The 25402-nt window shown below is 37.6% G+C and overlaps 1 protein-coding gene across 1 annotated transcript in view; it reads right to left on the reverse strand.

Annotated features, from left to right (window-relative positions):
• The window catches only part of ATF6 (activating transcription factor 6), a 221677-nt gene that overhangs the window by 122288 nt on the left and 73987 nt on the right, over positions 1–25402 (reverse strand). Inside the window, exons 11-14 of the mRNA XM_082834402.1 lie at positions 15335–15448; positions 14160–14259; positions 8446–8513; positions 921–1035 (exon numbers count right to left, since the gene is read on the reverse strand). Coding sequence (XP_082690528.1) covers positions 921–1035; positions 8446–8513; positions 14160–14259; positions 15335–15448 — 397 coding nt within the window. The remainder of the gene's footprint in view (positions 1–920; positions 1036–8445; positions 8514–14159; positions 14260–15334; positions 15449–25402) is intronic.

Here is a 25402-nt window from a genome sequence, read left to right on the forward strand (position 1 = left end):
ACCATCACTATAGTATTCCAAATCTCCTAACATATTTGATTAATAACTAAAAACACATGAAATGTTTGGTTTCCCTAATCTTCAAGTGTCAAAGTTCTCTGGTCCAAAATTCTGAGCTGCTAGATATTTATACCTTAGGAAAAGCATTGAGTTAACTGAGAATTTCAGTGACAGTGAGTGGTGACAATAATCAGAGAATGAATCGTTTATTGTTAGCATATGCTTATTTCTATCATACACTCTCTACATCCTTTAAAAAAAGACAAAGAAAAAGAAAAGCCTAGGATACAAACTACCAAGGAATTCTAATTCATTCATGTGTTACTGGTTTAACGTACAGCACTGTAACCGAGCTATCCATATGGCAACTCTATGCAGAATGTATTTTCATTTTAGAGGAAAAGCAGATGGAATGAAAGTAAGCTTTGCATTTTTTCCCCATTTAGTCTCACATTTGTAACATTCAAAAGTGCTCGTATAAACATTTACTTTTGTATAAGCTAACTGATTATCTTACACATTCTTCACTAGCAAGAGTAAATGCTTGATGAAGTACAGAGAAAAGAGGGATAGAAAGTCTCAGGAATAGAGCCTAAAAAGACATTTTTATGTTTATACTTCTCCACTGGTTATAGACAAACAAATAATATGTTGGTTATAAACAAACAAAGAATAAAAATCAATAAGCAGCTTATATTTTCTAAATATTGCCTGGCATCAACTCCATGTTTCCACTTCATAACGCTGAACAGCTCAAAATCAAGCTTGTATTATAGCACTTAGGCTGTTCCACTCATACAATTTATTTTATATTGCTTCCTATCTCTCATATCTTTTTATCTTCCACAGCATTCAGCTCAGTGCCTCACATATAGCAGGTATTCAAAACTATTTCTTTTATTCTTTCAAAGTGAACTTACCCTTCGAAACGACACAACATAAAACGTGTCTCCCCTTCTGTGGATGGCTTCAAAAAAGTCTTGATAACTTCTGGGTGAAGCATAATACACCTGTAGCTCACTCCCTGAGTTCCTGCTGAAGTAAGAAAATGGCAAAGTGTTCTTTAATAAATTTCTATCCTCTCAAAAACGCTTCCCGGGCTTCCCTGGTGGCGCAGTGGTTGAGAGTCCGCCTGCCGATGCAGGGGACACGGGTTCGTGCCCCGGTCTGGGAAGATCCCACATGCCGCGGAGCGGCTGGGCCCGTGAGCCATGGCCGCTGAGCCTGCGCGTCCGGAGCCTGTGCTCCGCGGCGGGAGAGGCCACAACAGTGAGAGGCCCGCATACCGCAAAAAAAAAAAAAAAAAAAAAAAAAAAAAAAACGCTTCCCATTCTGAATTGTAAGAATCTCTCTCAACCAAAATATTAGTAGTATTTTGGCAGCAATTTGTATAGTAACATTTTGAAAAGCTCAAGGTCAGGATATTTGTAAGATCCAATTCACTAAAGCCAAAACTCTCATTTCTGTATCAAGGCTCTAAAATGTACCAGTCAAGTGCATTGCAAAGCATGTAAAAAAAAATAGAAGTACCAGAAAATAGATTTCTGCATTGGTTTGCATGATTTTAAAATTTTGGTAACATAAATTAAGTCTGAGGAAAAGTTATCTTTCACCGTTCTGTCAAATGTGTGAAGGTGCACTTGTCTATGAGGCTGTGTGAAAGGTGAAAAGCACTTAGGATTTGGAAACAAATACACCTGACTCTGAATTCCTGCTCCGCCTCGCAACTGGATATTCTTGGGGAAATCAATCTCTGAGGAACCTCAGTTTCCTCATCAATAAAATGAGGGTAACCACATAAACCTTTCAGGACTGTTACTGGGGTCAGAGATGTTAGTACCAAGCATGGGTCCTCTTCCATGGGAGTCACTCAACAACTGCTAGCCATAGATATTAAAAGTACCAAGTCAGTGCCTTGGTAAAATTATAACTAAAATTATAATACCTCAGAGCACATCTTATCCCAAAAGATATACTCAAATGATGTTAATATAGTTCGTAATAATATTTTCAGGGTCTTTTATTTAGCACAATAAGCCAACACCCAAAAGTTAGAGTTAAAAAAAAAAGACTTCATTTTTCTTCAAAAAGAAAAATCATATTCTTTTATGTCTTCAGTCAAACTTTTATTAACTTAAGAGGAGGGCAAGATTGACCTAAAAGGAAATTATAACTGAGTCATAAGAACTTCCTTTGAAATAATTTCACGTGCTCAAGAGGCCATCTCTGACTGTAATACTTTGAATATACAGTCAATTCTTATTATTTATGGTAGTTATAGTCCTATAAAGTCAGTGCAAACACTGAATTAGCAAACACTGAACCATTCTCCTAAGGGAAATACAGGTTAAGTTCCTGTGAAGGCTTAGTTACAGCATTTTTTTCCCTGAATTTTTAAAATTTATTTTTTTATACAACAGGTTCTTACTAGTCGTCAATTTTATACACATCAGTGTATAAATGTCTATCCCAATCGCCCAATTCACCCCACCACCACCACCACCGCCCTGCCCTTTCCCCCCTTGGTGTCCATATGTTTGTTCTCTACATCTGTGTCTCAATTTCTGCCCTGCAAACTGGTTCATCTGTACCATTTTTCTGGCTCCACATATATGCGATAATATATATTTGTTTTACTCTTTCTGACTTACTTCACTCTGTGTGACAGTCTCTAGAGCCATCCACGTCTCAACAAATGGCCCAGTTTCATTCCTTTTTATGGCTGAGTAATATTCCATTGTATATATGTACCACAACTTCTCTATCCATTTGTCTGTCGATGGGCATTTAGGTTGCTTCCATGACCTGGCTATTGTAAATAGTGCTGCAATGAACATTGGGGTGCATGTGTCTTTCTGCATTATGGATTTCTCTGGGTATATGCCCAGTACTGGGATTGCTGGGTCATATGGTAATTCAATTTTTAGTTTCTGAAGGAACCTTCATACTGTTCTCCATAGTGGCTGTTATCAATTTACATTCCCACCAACAGTACAAGAGGGCTCCTTTTTCTCCACACCCTCTCCAGCATTTGTTGTTTATAGATTTTCTGGTGATGCCCATTCTAACTGGTGTGAAGTGATAGATACCTCATTGTAGTTCTAATTTGCATTCCTCTAATAATTACTGATGTCGAGCACCTTTTCATGTGCTTCTTGGCCATCTGTATGTCTTCTTTGGAGAAATGTCTATTTAGGTCTTCTGCCCATTTTTGATTTCGGTTGTTTGTTTTTTTAATATTGAGCTGCATTAGCTGTTTATATATTTTGGAGATTAATCCTGGGTCTGTTGATTCATTTGAAAATATTTTCTCCCATTCTGAGGGTTGTCTTTTTGTCTTGTTTATGGTTTCCTTTGCTATGCAAAAGCTTTCACGTTTCCTTAGGTCCCATTTATTTTTGTTTTTATTTCCATTACACTAGGACATGGATCAAAAAAGATCTTGCTGTGATTTCTGTCAAAGAGTGTTCTTCCTATGCTTTCCTCTAACAGTTTTATAGTATCCAGTCTTACACTTAGGTCTCTAATCCATTTTGAGTTTATTTTTGTGTATGGTGTTAGGGAGTGTTCTAATTTCATTCTTTTACATGTAGCTGTCCAGTTTTCCCAGCACCACTTATTGAAGAGACTGTCTTTTCTCCATTGTATATCCTTGCCTCCTTTGTCATAGATTAGTTGACCATAGGTGCGTGAGTTTATCTCCAGGCTTTCTATGCTGTTCCATTGATCTATGTTTCTTTTTTTGTGCCAATACCATATTGTGTTGATTACTGTAGCTTTGTAGTATAGTCTGAAGTCAGGGAGTCTGATTCCTCCATCTCCGTTTTTTCCCCTCAAGATTGCTTTTGCTCTTCAGGGTCTTTCAGGTCTCCATACAAATTTTAAGATTTTTTGTTCTAGTTCTGTAAAAAATGCCATTGGTAATTTGATAAGGATTGCATTGAATCTGTAGATTGCTTTGGGTAGTAGAGTCATTTTCACAATGTTGATTCTTCCAATCCAAGAACATGGTATATCTCTCCATCTTTTTGTATCACCTTTAATTTCTTTTATCAGTGTCTTATAGTTTTCTGCATACAGGTCTTTTGTCTCCCTAGGTAGGTTTATTCCTAAGTATTTTATTCTTTTTGCTGCAATGGTAAATGGGAGTGTTTCCTTAATTTCTCTTTCAGATTTTTCATCATTAGTGTATAGGAATGCAAGAGATTTCTGTGCATTAATTTTGTATTCTGCAACTTTACCAAATTCATTGATTAGCTCTAGTAGTTTTCTGGTAGCATCTTTAGGATTCTCTATGTATAGTATCATGTCATCTGCAAACAGTGACAGTTTTACTTCTTCTTTTCCGATTTGGATTCCTTTTATTTCTTTTTCTTCTCTGATTGCCATGGCTAGGACTTTCAAAACTATGTTGAATAATGGTGAGAGTGGACATCTTTGTCTTGTTCCTGATCTTAGACAAAATGTTTTCAGTTTTTCACCATTGAGAATGATGTTTGCTGTGGGTTTGTCATATATGGCCTTTGTTATGTTGAGGTAGGTTCCCTCTATGCCCACTTTCTGGAGTTTTTATGACAAATGGGTGTCGAATTTTGTCGAAAGCTTTTTCTGCATGTATTGAGATGATCATATGGTTCTTATTCTTCAATTTGTTAATATGGTGTATCACATTGATTGATTTGCATATATTGAAGAATCCCTGCATCCCTGGGATAAATCCCACTTGATCATGGTATATGATCCTTTTAATGTGTTGTTGGATTCTGTTAGCTAGAATTTTGTTGAGGATTTTTACATCTATATTCATCAGTGATATTGGTCTGTAATTTTCTTTTTTTTTTTTGTAGTATCTTTGTCTGGTTTTGGTATCAGGGTGATGGTGGCCTCATAGAATGAGTTTGGGAGTGTTCCTTCCTCTGGAATTTTTTGGAAGAGTTTGAGAAGGATGGGTGTTAGCTCTTCTCTAAATGTTTGATAGAATTCTCCGGTGAAGCCATCTGGTCCTGGACTTTTGTTTGTTGGAAGACTTTTAATCACAGTTTCAATTTCATTACTTGTGATTGGTCTGTTCACATTTTCTATTTCTTCCCGGTTCAGCCTTGGAAGGTTATACCTTTCGAAGAATTTGTCCATTTCTTCCAGGTTGTCCATTTTATTGGCATAGAGTTGCTTGTAGTAGTTTCTTAGGATGCTTTGTATTTCTGCGGTGTCCGTGGTAACTTTTCCTTTTTCATTTCTAATTTTATTGATTTGAGTCCTCTCCCTCTTTTTCTTGATGAGTCTGGCTAATGGTTTATCAATTTTGTTTATCTTCTCAAAGAAGCAGGTTTTAGTTTTATTGATCTTAGCTTTTGTTTCTTTGTTTCTATTTCATTTATTCCTGCTCTGATCTTTATGATTTCTTTCCTTCTGCTAACTTGGGGCTTTGTTTGTTCTTCTTTCTCTAGTTCCTTTAGGTGTAAGGTTAGATTGTTTATTTGAGATTTTTCTTGTTTCTTGAGGTAGGCTTGTATATATGAACTTCCTTCTTAGAAGTGCTTTTGCTGCATCCAATAGGTTTTGGATCGTCGTGTTTTCATTATCATTTGTGTCTAGGTATTTTTTGATTTCCTCTTTGATTTCTTCAGTGATCTCTTGGTTATTTAGTAATGTATTGTTTAGCCTCCAGGTGTTTGTATTTTTTACGTTTTTTTCCCCCGTAATTCATTTCTAATCTCATGGCGTTGTGGTCAGAAAAGATGCTTGATACGATTTCAGTTTTCTTAAATTTACTGAGGCTTGGTTTGTGACCCAAGATGTGACCTATCCTGGTGTATGTTCCGTGTGCACTTGAGAAGAAAGTGTAATCTGCTGTTTTTGGATGGAATGTCCTATAAATGCCAATTAAATCTATCTGGTCTACTGTGTCATTTGAAGCTTCTGTTTCCTTATTAATTTTCTGTTTAGATGATCTGTCCATTGGTGTCAGTGAGGTGTTAAGGTCCCCCACTATTAGTATGTTACTGTAGATTTCCTCTTTTATAGCTGTTAGCAGTTGCCTTATGTATTGAGGTGCTCCTATGTTGGGTGCATGTATATTTACAATTGTTATAACTTCTTCTTGGATTGATCCCTTGATCATTATGTAGTGCTGTTCCTTGTCTCTTTTAACATTCTTTATTTTAAAGTCTATTTTATCTGATATGAGTATTGCTACTCCAGCTTTCTCATTATTTCCATTTGCATGGAATATCTTTTTCCATCCCCTCACTTTCAATCTGAATGTATCCCTAGGTCTGAACTGGGTCTCTTGTAGACAGCATATATATGGGTCTTGTTTTTGTATCCATTCAGCAAGCATTCACGTTTAAGGTAATTATCAATATGTATGTTCCTATGACCATTTTTTTAATTGTTTGGGGTTTGCTTTTGTAGTTCCTTTTCTTCTCTTGTGTTTCCCACTTAGAGAAGTTCCTTTAGCATTTGTTGTAGAGCTGGTTTGGTGGTGCTGAATTCTCTTAGCTTTTGCTTGGCTATAAAGCTTTTTATTTCTCCATCAATTCTGAATGAGATCCTTGCCGGGTAGAGTAATCTTGGTTGTAGGTTCTTCTCTTTGATCACTGTAAGTATATCATGCCACTCACTTCTTGCTTGTAGAGTTTCTGCTGAGAAATCAGCTCTTAACCTTATGGGAGTTCCCTTGTACATTATTTGTCGTTTTTCCCTTGCTGCTTTCAATAATTTTTCTTTGTCTTTAATTTTTGCCAATTTGATTACTATGTGTCTCAGCTTGTTTCTTCTTGGGTTTATCCTGTATGGGACTCGCTACGCTTCCTGGACTTGGGTGGCTATTTCCTTTCCCATGTTAGGGAAGTTTTCGACTGTAATCTCTTCAAATATTTTCTCGGGTCCTTTCTCTCTCTCTTTTCCTTCTGGGACCCCTATAATGCGAATGTTGCTGCATTTAATGTTGTCCCAGAGGTCTCTTAGGCTGTCTTCATTCCTTTTCATCCTTTTTTCTTTATTCTCTTCCATGGCAGTGAATTCCACCATTCTGTCTTCCAGGTCACTTATCCATTCTTCTGCCTCAGTTATCCTGCTATTGATTCCTTCTAGTGTAGTTTTCATTTCAGTTATTGTATTGTTCACCTCTGTTTGTTTGGGTCTTCTGGGTCTTTGTTAAACATTTCTTGCACCTTCTTGATCTTTGCCTCCATTCTTTTTCTGAGGTCCTGGATCATCTTCACTATGATTATTCTGAATTCTTTTTCTGGAAGGTTGCCTATCTCCGCTTCATTTAGTTGTTTTTCTGGGGTTTTATCTTGTTCCTTCATCTGGTACATAGCCCTCTGCCTTTTCATCTTGTCTATCTTTCTATGAATATCGTTTTTGTTCCACAGGCTGCAGGATTGTAGTTCTTCTTGCTTCTGCTGTCTGCCCTCTGGTGGATGAGGCTCTCTCAGTTACAGCATTTTTATCAACTGATCAATATATAACCCTGTTTTATGTGTTTCTATTTAAAGACACCTTCTTTAACAAATTCTGTTCACTCATTAACACTGAACTCACAGTCAACAGCACTATATCTCATGCATGAATGAAGCTTTCTAACGTGTATTTTCTCCACATGGCACAATACAGCTTTCTCAAGCTTATGAACACTAGGCAGCACTTCAGTACTATGCTTGCGGGCCATTTTAAAGGAAGAATTCACAAGCAAAAATCAAAAAATGTGAAAAATATGGCACTAAATAGACCTCAAAAAGGACAACTGTTTACAGTATGAGAGCTGAAACAGGAAGGCGAAGTATTGCTTTGTTAAACTTTTGGGAATGCAAATGACCATGACAGCACTTTCAGTATTGATTTTGGGGGCAGAAATAAATTTTTGCAAGTAAGCGGATTCATAAATACGGAATATATGAATAAGGAAGGTCAACTATAATTCACTTTAAAACATTTTTTAAAGATTATTTTTTAAATAACAGTTTCAGGTTCACAGCAAACTTGAGAGGAAGGTACAGAGATTAAAAACATTTCTAATTAATGAAGAAATAATATGAATATATTTTTAAATATACACATAGTAAATGAATGAAATATTCTGGTTACAGAGAACTGTTAGTTTCTACATATATCTGAATTACCTATTTCTACAAGATAATGATGAGAACAAGTTTAAGATGGAAGAGAAGTGTGTATTTCAACTTTACTGAAATCCTAGGTATTTAAAATTCCTGGGACCCCCCCCTGGTGGTCCAGTGGTTAAGACTCCAAGCTCCCAATGCAGGGGGCCCGGGTTCGATCCCTGGTCAGGGAACTACATCCCACATGCTACAACGAAGATCCCATATGCCACAACTAAGACCCGGAGCAGGTGAGTGAGTGAGTGAGTGAATGAATGAATGAATGAATGAATAAATAAATAATAAAATTCCTTAGCCAAGAGCTTCCACACTTTCTTACCTGATACTAGTGGTTTCTGTGTATTGGACAGCCATGAGCTGAGAATTTGAGCCCTGTTCCAGAGCACCCTGAAAGATAAAAAATGGTTAGATGTCACATAATGTAATCATATGAAAAGCTTCCTATATTGACTCATTCTACATTTACTAAACTTCATTAAAGTATTCATAAAGTTTGTTTGGTTTTTTTTTTTTTTGGCTGCTTTGGGTCTTTGTTGCTGTATACAGGCTTTCTCTAGTTGCAGCGAGCGGGGGCTACTCTTCATTGTGGTGCACGGGCTTCTCATTGTGGTGGCTTCTCTTGCGGAGCACAGGCTCTAGGCACACGGGCTTCAGTAGTTGTGGTGCACAAGCTCACTAGTTGTGGCGCACAGGCTTAGTTGCTCCATGGCATGTGGGATCTTCCCAGACCAGGGATCAAACCCATGTCCCCTGCATTGGCAGGCAGATTCTTAACCACTGCGCCATCAGGGAAGTCCCCGTAAAGTTGTTTTCATGAATATACTGACGTATTAAGTTCACATAACTAAACACCAATATAGAAATTAGAACTCTTTTGGTCACATTCTGGGCTGAGAGATGTGTCTTACGGACAGTAAGACATTTAAGGCACTCCCCACAAAGATTAAAGAAATAGCTCAGGACTTCCCTGGTGGTGCAGTGGTTGAGAGTCTGCCTGCTGATGCAGGGGACATGGGTCTGTGCCCCGGTCCGGGAAGATCCCACATGCCGCGGAGCGGCTGCGCCCGTGAGCCATGGCCGCTGAGCCTGTGCGTCCGGAGCCTGTGCTCCACAACGGGAGAGGCCACAACAGTGAGAGGCCAGCGTGCCGCAAAAAAAAAAAAAAAAAAAAAGCTCAAAAACTTAGTCCAAGTATCACAAGGTTTATCACCAAGTCATACAAGTATTACTGATCACATAACAACTTACGTTTGTCTAAAATAATTATTTTCCAAATGAAAATTTCCTGAATTATGAAAGGTTCACAATGAAACTAAATCTTATTGTTTACTGAATTAAACACAAAGATCTTCATGCCTAAATACACCTGTGGACTAATCCATCATAAAGATATCTCATCAATGATTCTTGGCCAGAGAACAGTCCAATCTGGAACCATTAGTGGTCCACATAGACTACACTGGAAACCTGTCTTCCATATAGCACCTGCTTTGCACTATGCTTTCTTATATACCCCAGCAGTTTTGTAAGCTGATCTTCAAAAAAGTTTTATAAGAGTATCAGAGTTCAAGAGCACATTACCAATTATTATGTTAGGAAGTGACCTTATTATTACCCTGTCAAACAGTGACTTGAATAACTGTTTAATCTTAAGATTACTAGCATTTGTTCATTACTATATCCATCCATCCTTCCTTCAGCAATCAAACTTTCATAGAGTGCCTACTACATGTACTGGTGCTACAGAATTTAACATTTGACTTTTGCCCTCTAGAAGCTTGCAGTTTAACTGGGAAGACAGATATGTAGAAATGATATAATGTGATGCTAAAATAGAAGAATATACAAAGGGTTATGGGAAGAGGAGAGGGAACAATTTTGTTTGGTGGTAGATGGAACCAATATGCAGGAATGAATAGAGGGCTTCCAATTTCTGGCTCTGTAACAAGTCAAGGGTCTAATTTTACAAAAATCTAATGTCAGTCTTACATATAGTAAGTTTAAAAATGCGTTAAACAAAAATAAAAAGCACAGATAAAATGAAAAGAAAAACAAATACATTTAAATAATAAAGTACTGTATTTATTGATATGCTTATCAAGTAAGTAGTAAATCAAGCCAAAATTAAACTACAGCTAGTGGATAAATATAAAATTTAAAATAAACAGATTAAATAACTGGTGAATTTTAAATGATTTTGCTACTTTGGCACACATGAAATTATCAGAGAAGTCTGAAAGAAGCCAGACTTCTTTCTCTAGGCTCAGAAATGAGTGGGTAGGCTTTAAGGAAAGCTGAGTTACAGAGACATCAGGCAAACAGCAATTGAATATGCCATTTACCTATCCAAGATTTACACCAATAAACAAAGGGACTTCTGAAAACTTGGCTATGAACTTCAGCATTTTTAGCTATGTGGATTTAGCAAAAGGTCACAATCAGCAAAAAAAAGTGAGACAGACATTTACATAGAAATGAGAAAGATATTAAAATCTCCAATTATGTTGCAGATTTATCTGTTTTTCCCTTTAGTTCTGTCACTTTTTTGCATTATGTTTTTGAAACTTTGTTACTTGGAGCCTATACATTTAGAATTTTTATGACTTCTTAATTTAATATGTCAAAAGATAAGGCAAAAAACTCATTTAGGCCAATAATTTTCATCTAATTTTTCATAAAGCCCATTTTACCAGCTGTGTGGAATTCTCTACTGGCAATTATCTCTTCCTGCCCCCTTTTTGCTCTTCCCCTGTATAACAAGGGATGAAAGCCTGAAAACTATATTACCCAAACTTTTTTGCTACCAGGGTCTAGACATAATTTAGCTTCTACGAATAACATATACTTGGAAAGCAGAAGGGAACCAGAGTCCGTTTTTCCTCCAGTCATGGAGGCAGCTAACGTGTAGGCTTTGGCAGACTGGACACTGTATTCCAACGTCAGTAAACAGCTTTGGGACTCTGAGGTAACTGTGACATTAGTAATGAAGTACTAACAACCAATAAAGATGCCATAATAGGTGAACAAAGAGTGCCTGAGAGGCCCAGAGAAACACCTACTGGATAATCATGGAATCTCAAATGTCAGAGCTTAAGCTCATTTAGACTAACCCTCATTATTTTATAGTTGAAAACAGTCCCTTAATGGTTAAAAGTCCATGTTTCTCAATATACTTTTAATGTACTTAGGAACCTATCATGTGCTGCTTCCAATTAGTCTCCAAATAATCAAATAGCTTAGGAGTTTCCATTAGTAGATAAACAGGAAAACCTGGTGAAACATATCCCATCCCAAAATAAAACCTCTTCCTTGATTCTTACAGCTACTCCATTTCTGTTTCCATTAATGGGGATCATCCTGAAATAATTTTCTCTATTTCCTCATTTTATTTTTACTTCCTGAACCCACATCGCTCAGACTTTTGTCATCACCACTCCAATGAGACAACCTTCATCAAAGTCACTAACAAGTTCTAATAATCAAATCCAATGGTAATTTCCCAGTCCTCATCTTAATCAACACCTCTTAACCTCTGTAACAGTAAATCACATCCTCTTCCTTAAAAACTTTCTTTGTTTGGGTTTTTGGATACAACTATCCTACATTTTTTCTTATTCTACTGGCCAGCCACTCCTCTTCCTTCTCAAGTGCTGATTTTTCCTTGTCTTTTAACCTCTAATGTTGACGTTGTTCCAGGGTTCAGTTCCTTACCTCTTTTCTCATCTTTTTACCTTCTCTCTAGGTGATATCATCCCAAATTAAACTTCCAGTCTCAACCTCTCCCCTATACTCCAGACCTGGATATCTGAGTAGCCACCTGACTTCTCCACTTGAATGTCTAATAGCCATCTCAAACTTAATATATCTAAAACTCTTTTTTCTTGCCTCCAACTCCTCCTTCCCTACTCTCAGTCTCAGTAAATGGCATCATCATTCATCCAGCAGCTATAGCATAGGAATTATCACTGTTTCCTTTTTATTTTACAATAGCAATTTCATCATCTATACTTTCAAAATATATTTGGCATTCAAGTACTTTCCTCCACCTTCAAATCTACCACTCTAGTATGGCCCACAATGATCTCTCACCTACACTACTGAAATGGCTTAACTGGTCTCCCAACATCCACTCATGTTCCCTGCTGTGTTCTACCTGGGGTAGCAGTTAGAGCAATCTTTTAAAAATATAAATCAGATCAAGTCACAGCCTTGCTCAAACCTCTCAATGCTGTCCTCTCGCACCTAGGATGAAAACCTAAGTTCTCATCATTGCATATGAGATTTGATATGATTTAGCCTCCTCTGTCTTTCTGACATCATCTTTGGCTACTCTCCCCTTAGTCATTGTAATCCAGCCTTACTCAACTTACTGATGTTCCTCAAATATGCAAACTGTTTCCTCCTGAGGGTCTCTATACTTTCTATTCCCTTGGTCTAAAAGCTGTTTCTCCAGATTTTCTCCTAGACCTTTACATTTTGTCCTTCATTTTCTGCCTATGGCAAAAGCTATATTCTCACCAAACCCCTTCTTCATCCCAAGCACATAGGAAGACTACATTTGCCTAACCTTCTGCAAGGGAGGCTGGGAAAAGTGACAGAGTTTTAGTCAACTGAACATTGACTGAAGTCCAGGCCTGATCCCTAAAACATGCTGCATAATCTTCCAAACTTTCTTCCCCAACACCCAAAGCTAAAAGCAAAGGATTTCAAGTTGCTGGGCTACAATGTGGAAGAACCTGGATTCCTTAGTCACTGCTTGGAGGAAACCCATTCTAGAGAGCTACCTCAAACTCTGGGTGAGAAACAAATTTTTATTCCATTAAACTACTGAGATTTTGAGGCTAAATGTTATAACAGCTGGTAATAACTACCTTGACAATACCTTACTCAAGTGGTATCTCTTTAGAGAAGGATTCTCTAACCACCCAATCTAAAATAGTCACTCACGTCTCCATTCAAACTCTAACTTCCAAACCTGCTTTTTCTTTAGAGAACTTCTAATTTTTAGTATATGTATTTATTTACTTGTTTATTTATTTTTTAATTTAATTTTTTCCCTCATGATGAGAACTTTAAAGATCTACTCTCTTAGCAACTTTCAAATATACACTACAGTATTATTAACTATGGTTATCATGCAGTAAACTAAATCCTCATGACTTCTTTATTTCATAACTGGAAGTCTGTACCCTCCACCCACCACCTCTGGCAACCACAATCTGTTCTCTGTATCCATGAGTTTGTTGGGTATTTTTTTAAGATTCCACATGTAAATGAGATCATATGGTATTTGTCTTTTTTTGTATGACTTATTTCACTTTACGTGTTTATTGTTTATCTTTCCCATTAGAATGTAAGTTCCATGAAGGCAGGGATTTTATCATACCCTCTACTGTATTCCCAGGGTCGAGAACAGTACCTGGCTCATTATTACTACCACAGGTGACATTTGCTGGGAGCTTGCAATGTGTCAGTCTAAGTGCTTCAGAAGTAGTAATAAATAGTTGAATGACAGAAAGACTATAAATGGTGCTTTGTGGTAAACAATATTAAGATAGAAGCCCAATTTAATAGGTTCTAAATAAGAGCTGTCATTAACCTGTAGTGCTACAAGTCTAAGTACAAAAATGCCCTCCACGGAGATGTGCCTTCACTTCCAAGCTGTCCTACATTTGAAAAGCTCTAAGAACAGAGGAGATAAACAGTATCATTTATTATATTATTTGTGCCAAAAACATGTCATACAGATGTCCGTGCATAAAACCCCTGGCTTGAAAGCAAATTTGAGGGAGAGAGCAGGAAACAGCACTATGTCTGAGCAGGAAATACTAGTGCTATAAAACCTAAATGAGTGCTGTGAAACCTGGGAGGAGGGCTTCAATGGCAGTGACACCTGCTTCAGTAGCAGCAGCAGGTAGTGGGAAGTGGCTAAAGTTCCAGCTTCCCAAATGTTCCAAAGAAGAGGGCAACACATCTACAGGAAGCCTTCTAACAAATATGCCAACCATTGTTCAAAGACAAGCAGAAACAAACCTGAAGAATACGGGTTTTCTGTTGATTATTTGTCGTTCTTCTCGACTTGGTCCTTTCCACTTCGTGTCTATGAACCCACCCTCGAAGTTCATGATTTAACCTATAAAATAGCTTAATTAGTTAAACATATTTCATAGAAACAGATGTCTCACCTTTGGTTGGAAATGAATTTAATCATATTCTGAGGTTCTAAAGAGCATTCCAAGTGCCTAATGGTTCAATATTCTTTTTTGATTTGAGAAAGCTAAGACACTTAATGTTATCTTTAATGACATGCATTTTTATATGGTAGCCTCCTCAATCATGAGTTCAAAATTCAAAGAAAATTAGAGCAAATACCTGGCAAACATCAATATTGGATGCAAAGGTTTTTCCACAAAATAGTATTTCCTGTTTCTGCTCTTGGACTATGTACACACAAATACTGGAGACACTGGAGAGCACAAAACAAGTCACAGGACTCCTAACAACAAATGGATTCATTAAAGCCTTTGAAAATCATGCTTTTTTGGGGAGTGGAAAAAGAATGAATCAACTGCTCAGGAGGAGAAATTTCAAGGTACGACAATCCAAATTTTCCAACACTGGAAATTAAAAAAAAAAAAGCCAGTTCAAATATAACTTCCCTTTATTTTGCTTACTCTTTAGAGCAGTTGTGAAGATGTCAGACTATACTTACTTAAATATAGTTGATTACTACATATCACAAAAAAACTGAAGCAGTTTTTGAGGTTCAAAGATAGGATCCAAAATCACAGGAAAAAATTCAAGGGAAAAGTAGATAAAGAAAAGTACACTAATGTGAAAATGACTCCAGAATCACATATCTTCAAATTATTATCTTCCTAATTTGAAGAAAAAGGTACTTTCCACTATGAATGTTACCACTGCAAGTCTAACACTTACCCTGAATTTTTATATTAATATCATTCTTCAGTTTTCAAATAAGACATATTTAAGTATACAACCCCAATACCATCACATGAAACAGACCCATCACCATCTCTATCAGGTTGCTGGGGAAACTGGACAACAATTGATATGCCTACGGTTATTCAATAAATAATTCATAGTTTTCTCAACCACTTGGTTAATGTGAACAAATACTTTTCTAGGTTCCAAAGCTAAACACAGGAACCCACTCAGATATATCTGCAACAACTGAAAACACTCACCTGAGAGATTCTGTTGTGTTAATCAGGGGCTGACAGGGAGGTGGAGGAATATAGAGTAGTGGTTTTTCAGTTAGCACCATCAGGGCTTTGTCATTTGAAACAGAATGGTCATATCTGAAAAACAGATTTACAAAATGTGTTACCTTTTGTCTTAAATTCCTAAGACGAAGATTGCTATAAGAAAGTCATTGCTAGTATTAAGTTTTCATGGAAATAAAAATAATGTATAAACAACGAAGTCCTACTGTATAGCACAGAGAACTATAGTCAATATCCTGATAAACCATAATGGAAAAGAATATGAAAAACAATGCGTGTGTGTATGTGTGTGTGTATACATATAAAATGGAATCACTCTGCTGTACGGGAGAAATTAACACAACATTGTAAATCGACTATACTTCAACAAAAAAAGTTTTTAATATTGTAAATAGAACATACTGCAAGAAAGAAGTGAATGTAATTTAAAAAGGAGGAAAGTATAGACCACACAGCACAAATTTCATTTTCCAATTTTCTACAGAGATTATCATGGTAGTTCACATTTATTGCTTAATTATTATGTACCCGAAACTAGGGATACAATGATAACACATGGCTCATATCTTCAATGAGCTCAAGGCATACACAGTGCTGCTGGAACAGAGGTGGTGACAAAGTAAGAGGGGAAATTGGGGGAAAGACCCACCGATTGATAGGAAAGACTTACGATTGATTGGAAAGTATTATGTAACCAGGACTGAAGTTTTGTGGTCATTCTCATCTCTGTGATAACAGAACTGAATAGTCTCCTTAAAACAGTGTGTGTGGTAGGGGAAAGGGAAAGCATAAAATACTTGGTAGGAGAAAAGTAAAAGCCTTGAAAAGCTAAATATAAATTTTAGAATCCCTAATAAAACAACAGAGTGACATTAACCAGTTATTCTATTAACTTCAAAAAATATACTTTCCTAATCATCACAGTGATCTATATCATGCAAATTCATATCCAGGATGTGATGTAGGGAGCAAAATCTGAGTTGAAAATTAGAATCTGAGCTGAGGGCATTATTGTTATTTATTCCCTTCAGTCGGCTATTTTAACCTTTCTCACTAAGAAATCTTAGCTCTATCTTGAATTTCTTTATATACAATACTCTGGATTTAGAAAACTGGATATATTAAAATCTAAAAAGAAAAACTATAAACACAAAATTGGACACAGCTAGATTTGTACTTTTCATTAATTCAATCAACAAATATTTACTGAATACCAACTGTGTGCCAGGTACTGTGCTAGGTGCTGGAATTCCAATAGGGAACAAGGGAAATGAAGTCTCCATCCTCAAAGACCTTAGTGGGGAAGATGGACCAAATACAAGAAAACAAACACATAAAATAAATCCAAACTGTGGTAAGAGCTATGAAAGAAATAAGCATATGGTTGAAATAGAAAACCAACAACAATGCCTACTTTAGATAAAATGGTCTGAAAAGGAGATGGTATTTAAGACAAGGCATAAAGGATGAGAGGAAGCCAGCCCTATAGAAACTGGGGTAAGAGCGTTCTAGACAGAGGCAGGTGGGACAAGGGAGGATTTAAGGAACTTAAGGAAAACTACTCATCAGCTGAAGAGTTGTAAGCAAGTGAGGGAGGCACAAGATGAGGTTGGAAAGACAGAGACCAGATTATGAAAAGGAATTACTAAATTTAATAAGAAGCCACAAAAGGGTATTAGGTAGAGAAGTGATATATTTTAATTTACATTTATGCCTTGCCATTGTTACCAAAAACAGTTTTGATAGAGGCAAAAGGGGAAGCTGGGAGACCAGTTAGGAGAGATCTATAGCAATCTGGGCAAGAGATGAAGATACTATGGACTAAGGTGGTGGCAATGAAGATGAAGAAGAATGAGCCAATTCAAGATAATATTTGGAAAGAACATCAACAGCACATGTTGAAAGGGAGGAACCAGGGTTTCTGACTTGAGAAACAGAAATAAAGAAGCCTGTTGTAACCATTTTATCCTGGGTTGTCTGGTGCACGAGTGGTGAAGCAGTCCTCTCAGAGATGAGGGAACATGGCGCTGCTCCCACGTGCATGGTTGTCTCTGTCAGTACAGTGTCTAAACCGCAAGGCTTGATTGACCCAGTTTCACTGTTTCCACCTGAGTTGATAAGGGCCTGCCTCCCTCAGGATCCTTGTGGAGCCATGTGGCTGACAGGGTCTTGGTGCTCCGGCCAGGTGTCAGGCCTGTGCCTCTGAGGTGGGAGAGCTGAGTTCAGGACATTGGTCCACAAGAGACGTCCCAGCTCCATGTAATTTCAAATGGCAAAAGCTTTCCCAGAGATCTCCATCTCAACGCTAAGACCCAGCTCCACTCTACAACCAGCAAGCTAGAGTGCTGGACACCCTATGCCAAACAACTAGCAAGACAGGAACACAACCCCACGCATTAGCAGAGAGGCTGCCTAAAATCATAATAAGATCACAGACACCCCAAAACACACCACCAAACACGGTCTTGCCCACCAGAAAGACAAGATCCAGCCTCATCCACCAGAACACAGGCACCAGTACCCTCCACCAGGAAGCCTACACAACCCACTGAACCAACCTTAGCCACTGGGGGCAGACATCAAAAACAATGGGAACTACGAACCTGCAGGCTGCAAAAAGGAGACCCCAAACACAGTAAATTAAGCAAAATGAGAAGACAGAGGAACAAACAGCAGATGAAGGAGCAAGGTAAAACCCACCAGACCAAACAAATGAAAAGGAAATAGGCAGTCTACCTGAAAAAGATTTCAGAGTAATGATAGTAAAGATGAACCAAAATCTTGGAAACAGAATGGAGAAAATACAAGAAACATTTAACAAGGACCTAGAAGAACTAAAGAGCAAACAAACAATGATGAACACCACCATAAATGAAATTTAAAATTCTCTAGAAGGAATCAATAGCACAATAACTGAGGCAGAAGAACAGATAAGTGACCTGGAAGATAAAATAGTGGAAATAACTCCTGCAGAGCAGAATAAAGAAAAAAGAATGAGAAGAATTGAGGACAGTCTCAGAGACCTCTGGGACAATATTAAACTCACCAACATTTGAATTATAGGGGTCCCAGAAAAAGAACAGAAAAAGAAAAGGACTGAGAAAATATTTGAAGAGATTATAGTTGAAAACTTCCCTAAAATGGGAAAGGAAATAGTTAATCAAGTCCAGGAAGCACACAGAGTCCCATACAGGATAAATCCAAGGAGAAACACGCTAAGACACATATTAATCAAACTACCGAAAATTAAATACAAAGAAAACAAATTGAAAGCAGCAGGGAAAAAGAACAAATAACATACAAGGGAATCCCCATAAGGTTAACAGCTGATCTTTCAGCAGAAACTCTGCAAGCCAGAAGGGAGTGGCAAGACATATTGAAAGTGATGAAAGGGAAAAACCTACAACAAAGACTACTCTACCCAGCAAGGACCTCATTCAGATTCAATGGATAAATTAAAATCTTTACAGACAAGCAAAAGCTAAGAGAATTCAGTACCACCAAACCAGCTTTACAACAAATGCTAAAGGAACTTCTCTAGGCAGGAAACACAAGAGAAGGAAAAGACCTATAATAACAAACCCAAAACAATTAAGAAAATGCGAATAGGAACATACATATCGATGACTACTTTAAATGTAAATGGATTAAATGCTCCCACCAAAAGACACAGACTGGCTGAATGGATACAAAAACAAGACCCGTATATATGGTGTCTACAAAAGACCCACTTCAGACCTAGGGACACATACAGACTGAAAGTGAGGGGATGGAAAAAGATATTCCAGCAAATGGAAATCAAAAGAAAGCTGGAGTAGCAATTATCATATCAGACAAAACAGACTTTAAAATAAAGACTATTACAAGAGACAAAGAAGAACACTACATAATGATCAAGGGATCAATCCAAGAAGAAGATATAAGAATTGTAAATATTTATGCACCCAATAAAGAAGCGCATCAATACATAAGGCAATGAGAAAAACATAATTCAAAAAGAGTCATGTACCACAATGTTCACTGAAGCTCTATTTACAATAGCCAGGACATGGAAGCAACCTAAGTGTCCATCGACAGATGAATGGATAAAGAAGATGTGGTATATATATACAATCGAATATTACTCAGCCATAAAAAGAAACAAAATTGAGTTATTTGTAGTGAGGTGGATGGACCTAGAGTCTGTCATAGAAAGTGAAGTAAGTAAGAAACATAAAAACAAATACCATATGTTAACACATATATATGGAATCTAAAATTTTTTAAGAATGGTCATGAAGAACCTAGGGGCAGGATGGGAATAAAGACTCATACCTACAAGAGAATGGACTTGTGGACATGGGGAGTGGGAAGGATAAGCTGGGACAAAGTAGGAGAATGGCATGGAAATATAAACACTACCAAATGTAAAATAGATCAGCTCGGTGCTTTGTGACCACCTAGAGGAGTGGGATAGGGAGGGTGGGAGGGAGAGAGACACAAGAGGGAATAGATACGGGGATAAATGTATATGTATAGCTGATTCACTTTGTTATAAAGCAGAAAATAACACACCATTGTAAAGCAATTATACTCCAATAAAGGTGTTAAAAGAAATAAAAAAAATAAATAAAAGGATCATACACATCAAGTGGGGTTATCCCAGGAATGCAAGGATTCTTTAATATATGCATATCAATCAATGTGATAAACCATATAAACAAACTGAAGGAGAAAAACCATATAATCATCTCAATAGATGCAGAAAAAGCTTTCAACAAAATTCAAAACCCATCTATGATAAAAACCCTCCAGAAAGTAGGCACAGAGGGAACTTTCCTCAACATAATAAAGGCCATATATGACAAACCCACAGCCAACATCGTTCTCAATGGTGAACAACTGAAACCATTTCCCCTAAGATCAGGAACAAGACAAGAGTGTCCACTCTCACCAGTATTATTTAACATAGTTTTGGAAGTTTTAGCCACAGCAATCAGAGAAGAAAAAGAAATAAAAGGAATCCAAATCAGAAAAAAAGAAGTAAAGCTGTAACTCTTTGCAGATGACGTGATACTATACACAAAAAATCCTAAAGATGCTACCAGAAGACTACTAGAGCTAATCAATGAATTTGGTAAGGTACCAGGATACAAAATTAATGCACAGAAATCTCTTGCATTCCTATACACTAATGATAAAAAATCTGAAAGAGAAATTAAGGAAACACTCCCATTTACCACTGCAACAAAAAGAATAAAATACCTAGGAATAAACCTACCTAAGGAGACAAAACACCTGTATGCAGACAACTATAAGACACTGATGAAAGAAATTAAAGATGATACTAACAGATGGAGAGAGATACCAAGTTCTTGGATTGGAAGAATCAACATTGTGAAAATGACTATACTACCCAAAGCAATCTACAGATTCAATGTAATCCCTATCAAACTACCATTGGCATTTTTCACAGAACTAGAACAAAAAATTTCACAATTTGTATGGAAACACAAAAGACCCCGAACAGCCAAGGCAATCTTGAGAAAGAAAAATGGAGCTGGAGGAATCAGGCTCCCAGACTTCAGACTATACTACAAAGGTACAGTAATCAAGACAGTATGGTACTGGCACAAAAACAGAAAGATAGATCAATGGAACAGGCCATAAAGCCCAGAGATAAACCCATGCACATATGCTCACCTTATTTTTTATAAAGGAGGCAAGAATATACAATGGAGAAAAGACAGCGTCTTCAATAAGTGGTGCCGGGATAACAGGACAGCTACATGTAAAAGAATGAAATTACACCACTCCCTAACACCATACACAAAAATAAGCTCAAAATGGATTAAAGACCTAAATGTAAGGCCAGAAACTATCAAACTCTTAGAGGAAAACATAGGCAGAACACTCTATGACATAAATCACAGCAAGATCCTTTTTGACCCACCTCCCAGAGAAATGGAAATAAAAACAAAAATAAACAAATGGGACCTAATGAAACTTCAAAGCTTTTGCACAGCAAAGGAAACCATAAACAAGACCAAAAGACAACCCTCAGAATGGGAGAAAATATTTGCAAATGAAGCAACTGACAAAGGATTAATCTCCAAAATTTACAAGCAGCTCATGCAGCTCAATAACAAAAAAAACAAACAACCCAATGCAAAAATGGGCAGAAGACCTAAATAGACATTTCTCCAAAGAAGATATACAGACTGCCAACAAACACACGAAAGAATGCTCAACATCATTAATCATTAGAGAAATGCAAATCAAAACTACAACGAGATATCATCTCACACCAGTCAGAATGGCCATCATCAAAAAATCTAGAAACAATAAATGCTGGAGAGGGTGTGGAGAAAAGGGAATACTCTTGCACTGCTGGTGGGAATGTGAATTGGTACAGCCACTATGGAGAACAGTATGGAGGTTCCTTAAAAAACTACAACTAGAACTACCATACGACCCAGCAATCCCACTACTAGGCATATACCCTGAGGAAACCATAATTCAAAAAGAGTCATGTACCAAAATGTTCATTGCAGCTCTATTTACAATAGCCCAGAGATGGAAACAACCTAAGTGTCCATCATCGGATGAATGGATAAAGAAGATGTGGCACATATATACAATGGAATATTACTCAGCCATAAAAAGAAACGAAATTGAGCTATTTGTAATGAGGTGGATAGACCTAGAGTCTGTCACACAGAGTGAAGTAAGTCAGAAAGAGAAAGACAAATACCATATGCTAACACATATATATGGAATTTAAGAAAAAAAAATGTCATGAAGAACCTAGGAGTAAGACAGGAATAAAGACACAGACCTACTGGAGAATGGACTTGAGGATATGGGGAGGGGGAAGGGTGAGCGGTGACAAAGCGAGAGAGAGGCATGGACATATATACACTACCAAACATAAGGTAGATACCTAGTGGGAAGCAGCCACATAGCACAGGGTGATCAGCTCGGTGCTTTGTGACCGCCTGGAGGGGTGGGATAGGACGGGTGGAAGGGAGGAAGACGCAAGAGGGAAGAGATATGGGAACATATGTATATGTATAACTGATTCACTTTGTTATAAAGCAGAAACTAACGCATCACTGCTAAGCAATTATACTCCAATAAAGCTGTAAAAAAAATTTTTTTAAAAAGGTAAAAAAAATAAAAATTATTAAAAAACAAAAGGCAGAACACTCTATGACATAAACCACAGCAAGATCCTTTTTGACCCACCTCCTAGAGAAATGGAAATAAAAACAAAAATAAACCAATGAGACCTAATGAAACTTCAAAGCTTTTGCACAGCAAAGGAAACCATAATCAAGAAAAAAAGACAACCCTCAGAATGGGAGAAAACATTTGCAAATGAAGCAACTGACAAAGGATTAATCTCCAAAATTTACAAGCAGCTCATGCAGCTCAATGTGAAAAAAACAAACAACCCAATCCAAAAATGGGCAGAAGACCTAAATAGACATTTCTCCAAGGAAGATATACAGATTGCCAACAAACACATGAAAGGATGCTCAACATCATTAATCATTAGAGAAATGCAAATCAAAACTACAATGAGATATCATCTCACACCAGTCAGAATGGCCATCATCAAAAAATCTACAAACAAGAAATGCTGGAAAGGGTGTGGAAGAAAGGGAACCCCCTTGCACTGTTGGTGGGAATGTAAATTGATACAGCCACTATGGAGAACAGTATGGAGGTTCCTTAAAAAATTTTAAATAGAACTACCAGACGACCCAGCAATCCCACTAATGGGCATATACCCTGAGAAAACCATAATTCAAAAAGAGTCATGCACCACAATGTTCACTGCAGCTCTATTTACAAAAGCCAGGACATGGAAGCAACCTAAGTGTCCACTGACAGATGAATGGGTAAAGAAGATGTGGCATATATATCCAGTGGAATATTACTCAGCCATAAAAAGAAATGAAATTGAGTTATTTGTAGTGAGGTGGATGGACCTAGAGACTGTCATACAGAGTGAAGTAAGTCAGAAAGAGAAAAATAAATACTGTATGCTAACACATATATATGGAATCTAAAAAAAAAATTTTAAATGGTCATGGAGAACCTACGGGCCGGACAGGAATAAAGACGCAGATGTAGAGAACGAGTTGAGGACACGGGGAGGGGGAAGGGTAAGCTGGGATGAAGTGAGAGTGGCATGGACATATGTACACTACCAAGTGTAAAACAAATAGCTAGAGGGAAGCAGACACATAGCACAGGGAGATCAGCTCGGTGTTTTGTGACCACCTAGAGGGGTGGGATAGGGAGGGTGGGAAGGAGGAAGATGCAAGAGGAAAGAGATATGGGGATATATGTATATGTATAGCTGATTCACTTTGTTATAAAGCAGAAACTAACACACCATTGTAAAGCAATTATACTCCAATAAAGATGTTAAAAAAAACAGGAAAAAAAAAGAAGCCTATTGTAGACAAGTGGGTGGAAACAGAATATGGAGAAGGACCTCGAGTTTCACTGTGCAGGTGTTAAGTTTGAAATGTTAAAAGAGAATTCAAGGAAACTACTGGATATATGACTCTGGAGACTCAGAAGTCTGGACGGGAAACATAAATTCAAGAGTCATCAGGATATATAGAAATGGATTGTGTGCTAAATTATGGCAGAAAGAAGACAAAAAAGTTCACAGTTCCAAGCCTTAAGATCTGGATAGCGGAGGAGCCTACAAAGATGAAACAGAGCCGATGAAAAAAGAGGAAACTAAAAATGTAGCAATACAAAAGGAGAATGCTTCAAGGAGGAGTGATCTACACAGCTAAGTGCTGAGGAAAGGTCAAGTGAGATGAAAAGAAGTTTTCACTGAATTTGACAGTGCTGAATTCACTGGTCCCCTTGACAAAAATAATTTTGGCAGAGTGGAAAACTAACTTCAAGATAAAAGTCAGAGACTTCTATGTATGCCACATACAAGGGGAAAAAAAGCAACAGCTGAGGGTATATAGATGATTCTTCCCTACAGGTTGCACCAGAAACATTCTTGATGTCCTTTCTTCTGCCTGTTAGGGTTATTTGAAATAAAACAGAGATGGTGGTACATAAGTAATGACTGCACACACAAAAGGAAAGCAGCCTAAACTAGCTGCTGAGGGAGAAGAAAAAAAAACTCTGCCTTGCACTTGGTAAATTCTGAATGCTTATAAGAAAAGGCTGTTTGCCACACTAAAAAAAAAAAAAAAACTGTCAAGAACAAAGATCTGTCACATATTTGTTATTTTAAAAATCAGGCCTGGGCTTCCCTGGTGGCGCAGTGGTTGAGAGTCCACATGCCGATGCAGGGGACACGGGTTCGTGCCCCGGTCCGGGAAGATCCCACATGCCGTGGAGCGACTGGGCCCGTGAGCCATGGCCGCTGAGCCTGCACATCCAGAGCCTGTGCTCCGCAACGGGAGAGGCCACAGCAGTGAGGGGCCTGCATACCGCAAAAAAAATCAGGCCTAAAATACAAATGCTTGAGTCCATCAGCAAAGTCTAAAACTACTATTGAAAATATAATTCTGATTTATAATTTTATTTCCATGTGATAAACTCTAGTAATGATTTCTGCACATCTGTGCTGACTGGCTTTGTTCTATCAGCCAAAAATATTCTTTAGAAAAGAAAAAAAAATCTGATAGGAAAAATACCAGGAAAGGGAGTGGGCGGAGTTGAAGGGGAAAGAAAAGGGAGAACCTAAGCCAACATGCAATCTGGAGGCAAATGGATCCACACTAGTCCTGAGATGGTCAGGGTTCTAGGCTGCCTGCAAACCATTCCATACCAATAGAAAAAATTTCAACAAATAAATCACTAAAGTGAAGGACAGTATTAAGGAGCTAGAGTTACTGGGAATTCCTGGACTACAGGTTCTGGCTGATGCCTTATGTGTAGCGTGACTATCCTTTTCCCTTTATCTAAAACAGTCCTGATTTATGCCTGACGTCCTGACATAAATATTACTAGCACCACCTTTCATTCTTATAAGTGCCTCAGTTTGGTTGACAAACTATA

The sequence above is a fragment of the Leucopleurus acutus genome (genome assembly GCF_964270905.1).
Source record: "Leucopleurus acutus genome assembly, chromosome: 2".
Lineage (NCBI taxonomy): Eukaryota > Metazoa > Chordata > Mammalia > Artiodactyla > Delphinidae > Leucopleurus > Leucopleurus acutus.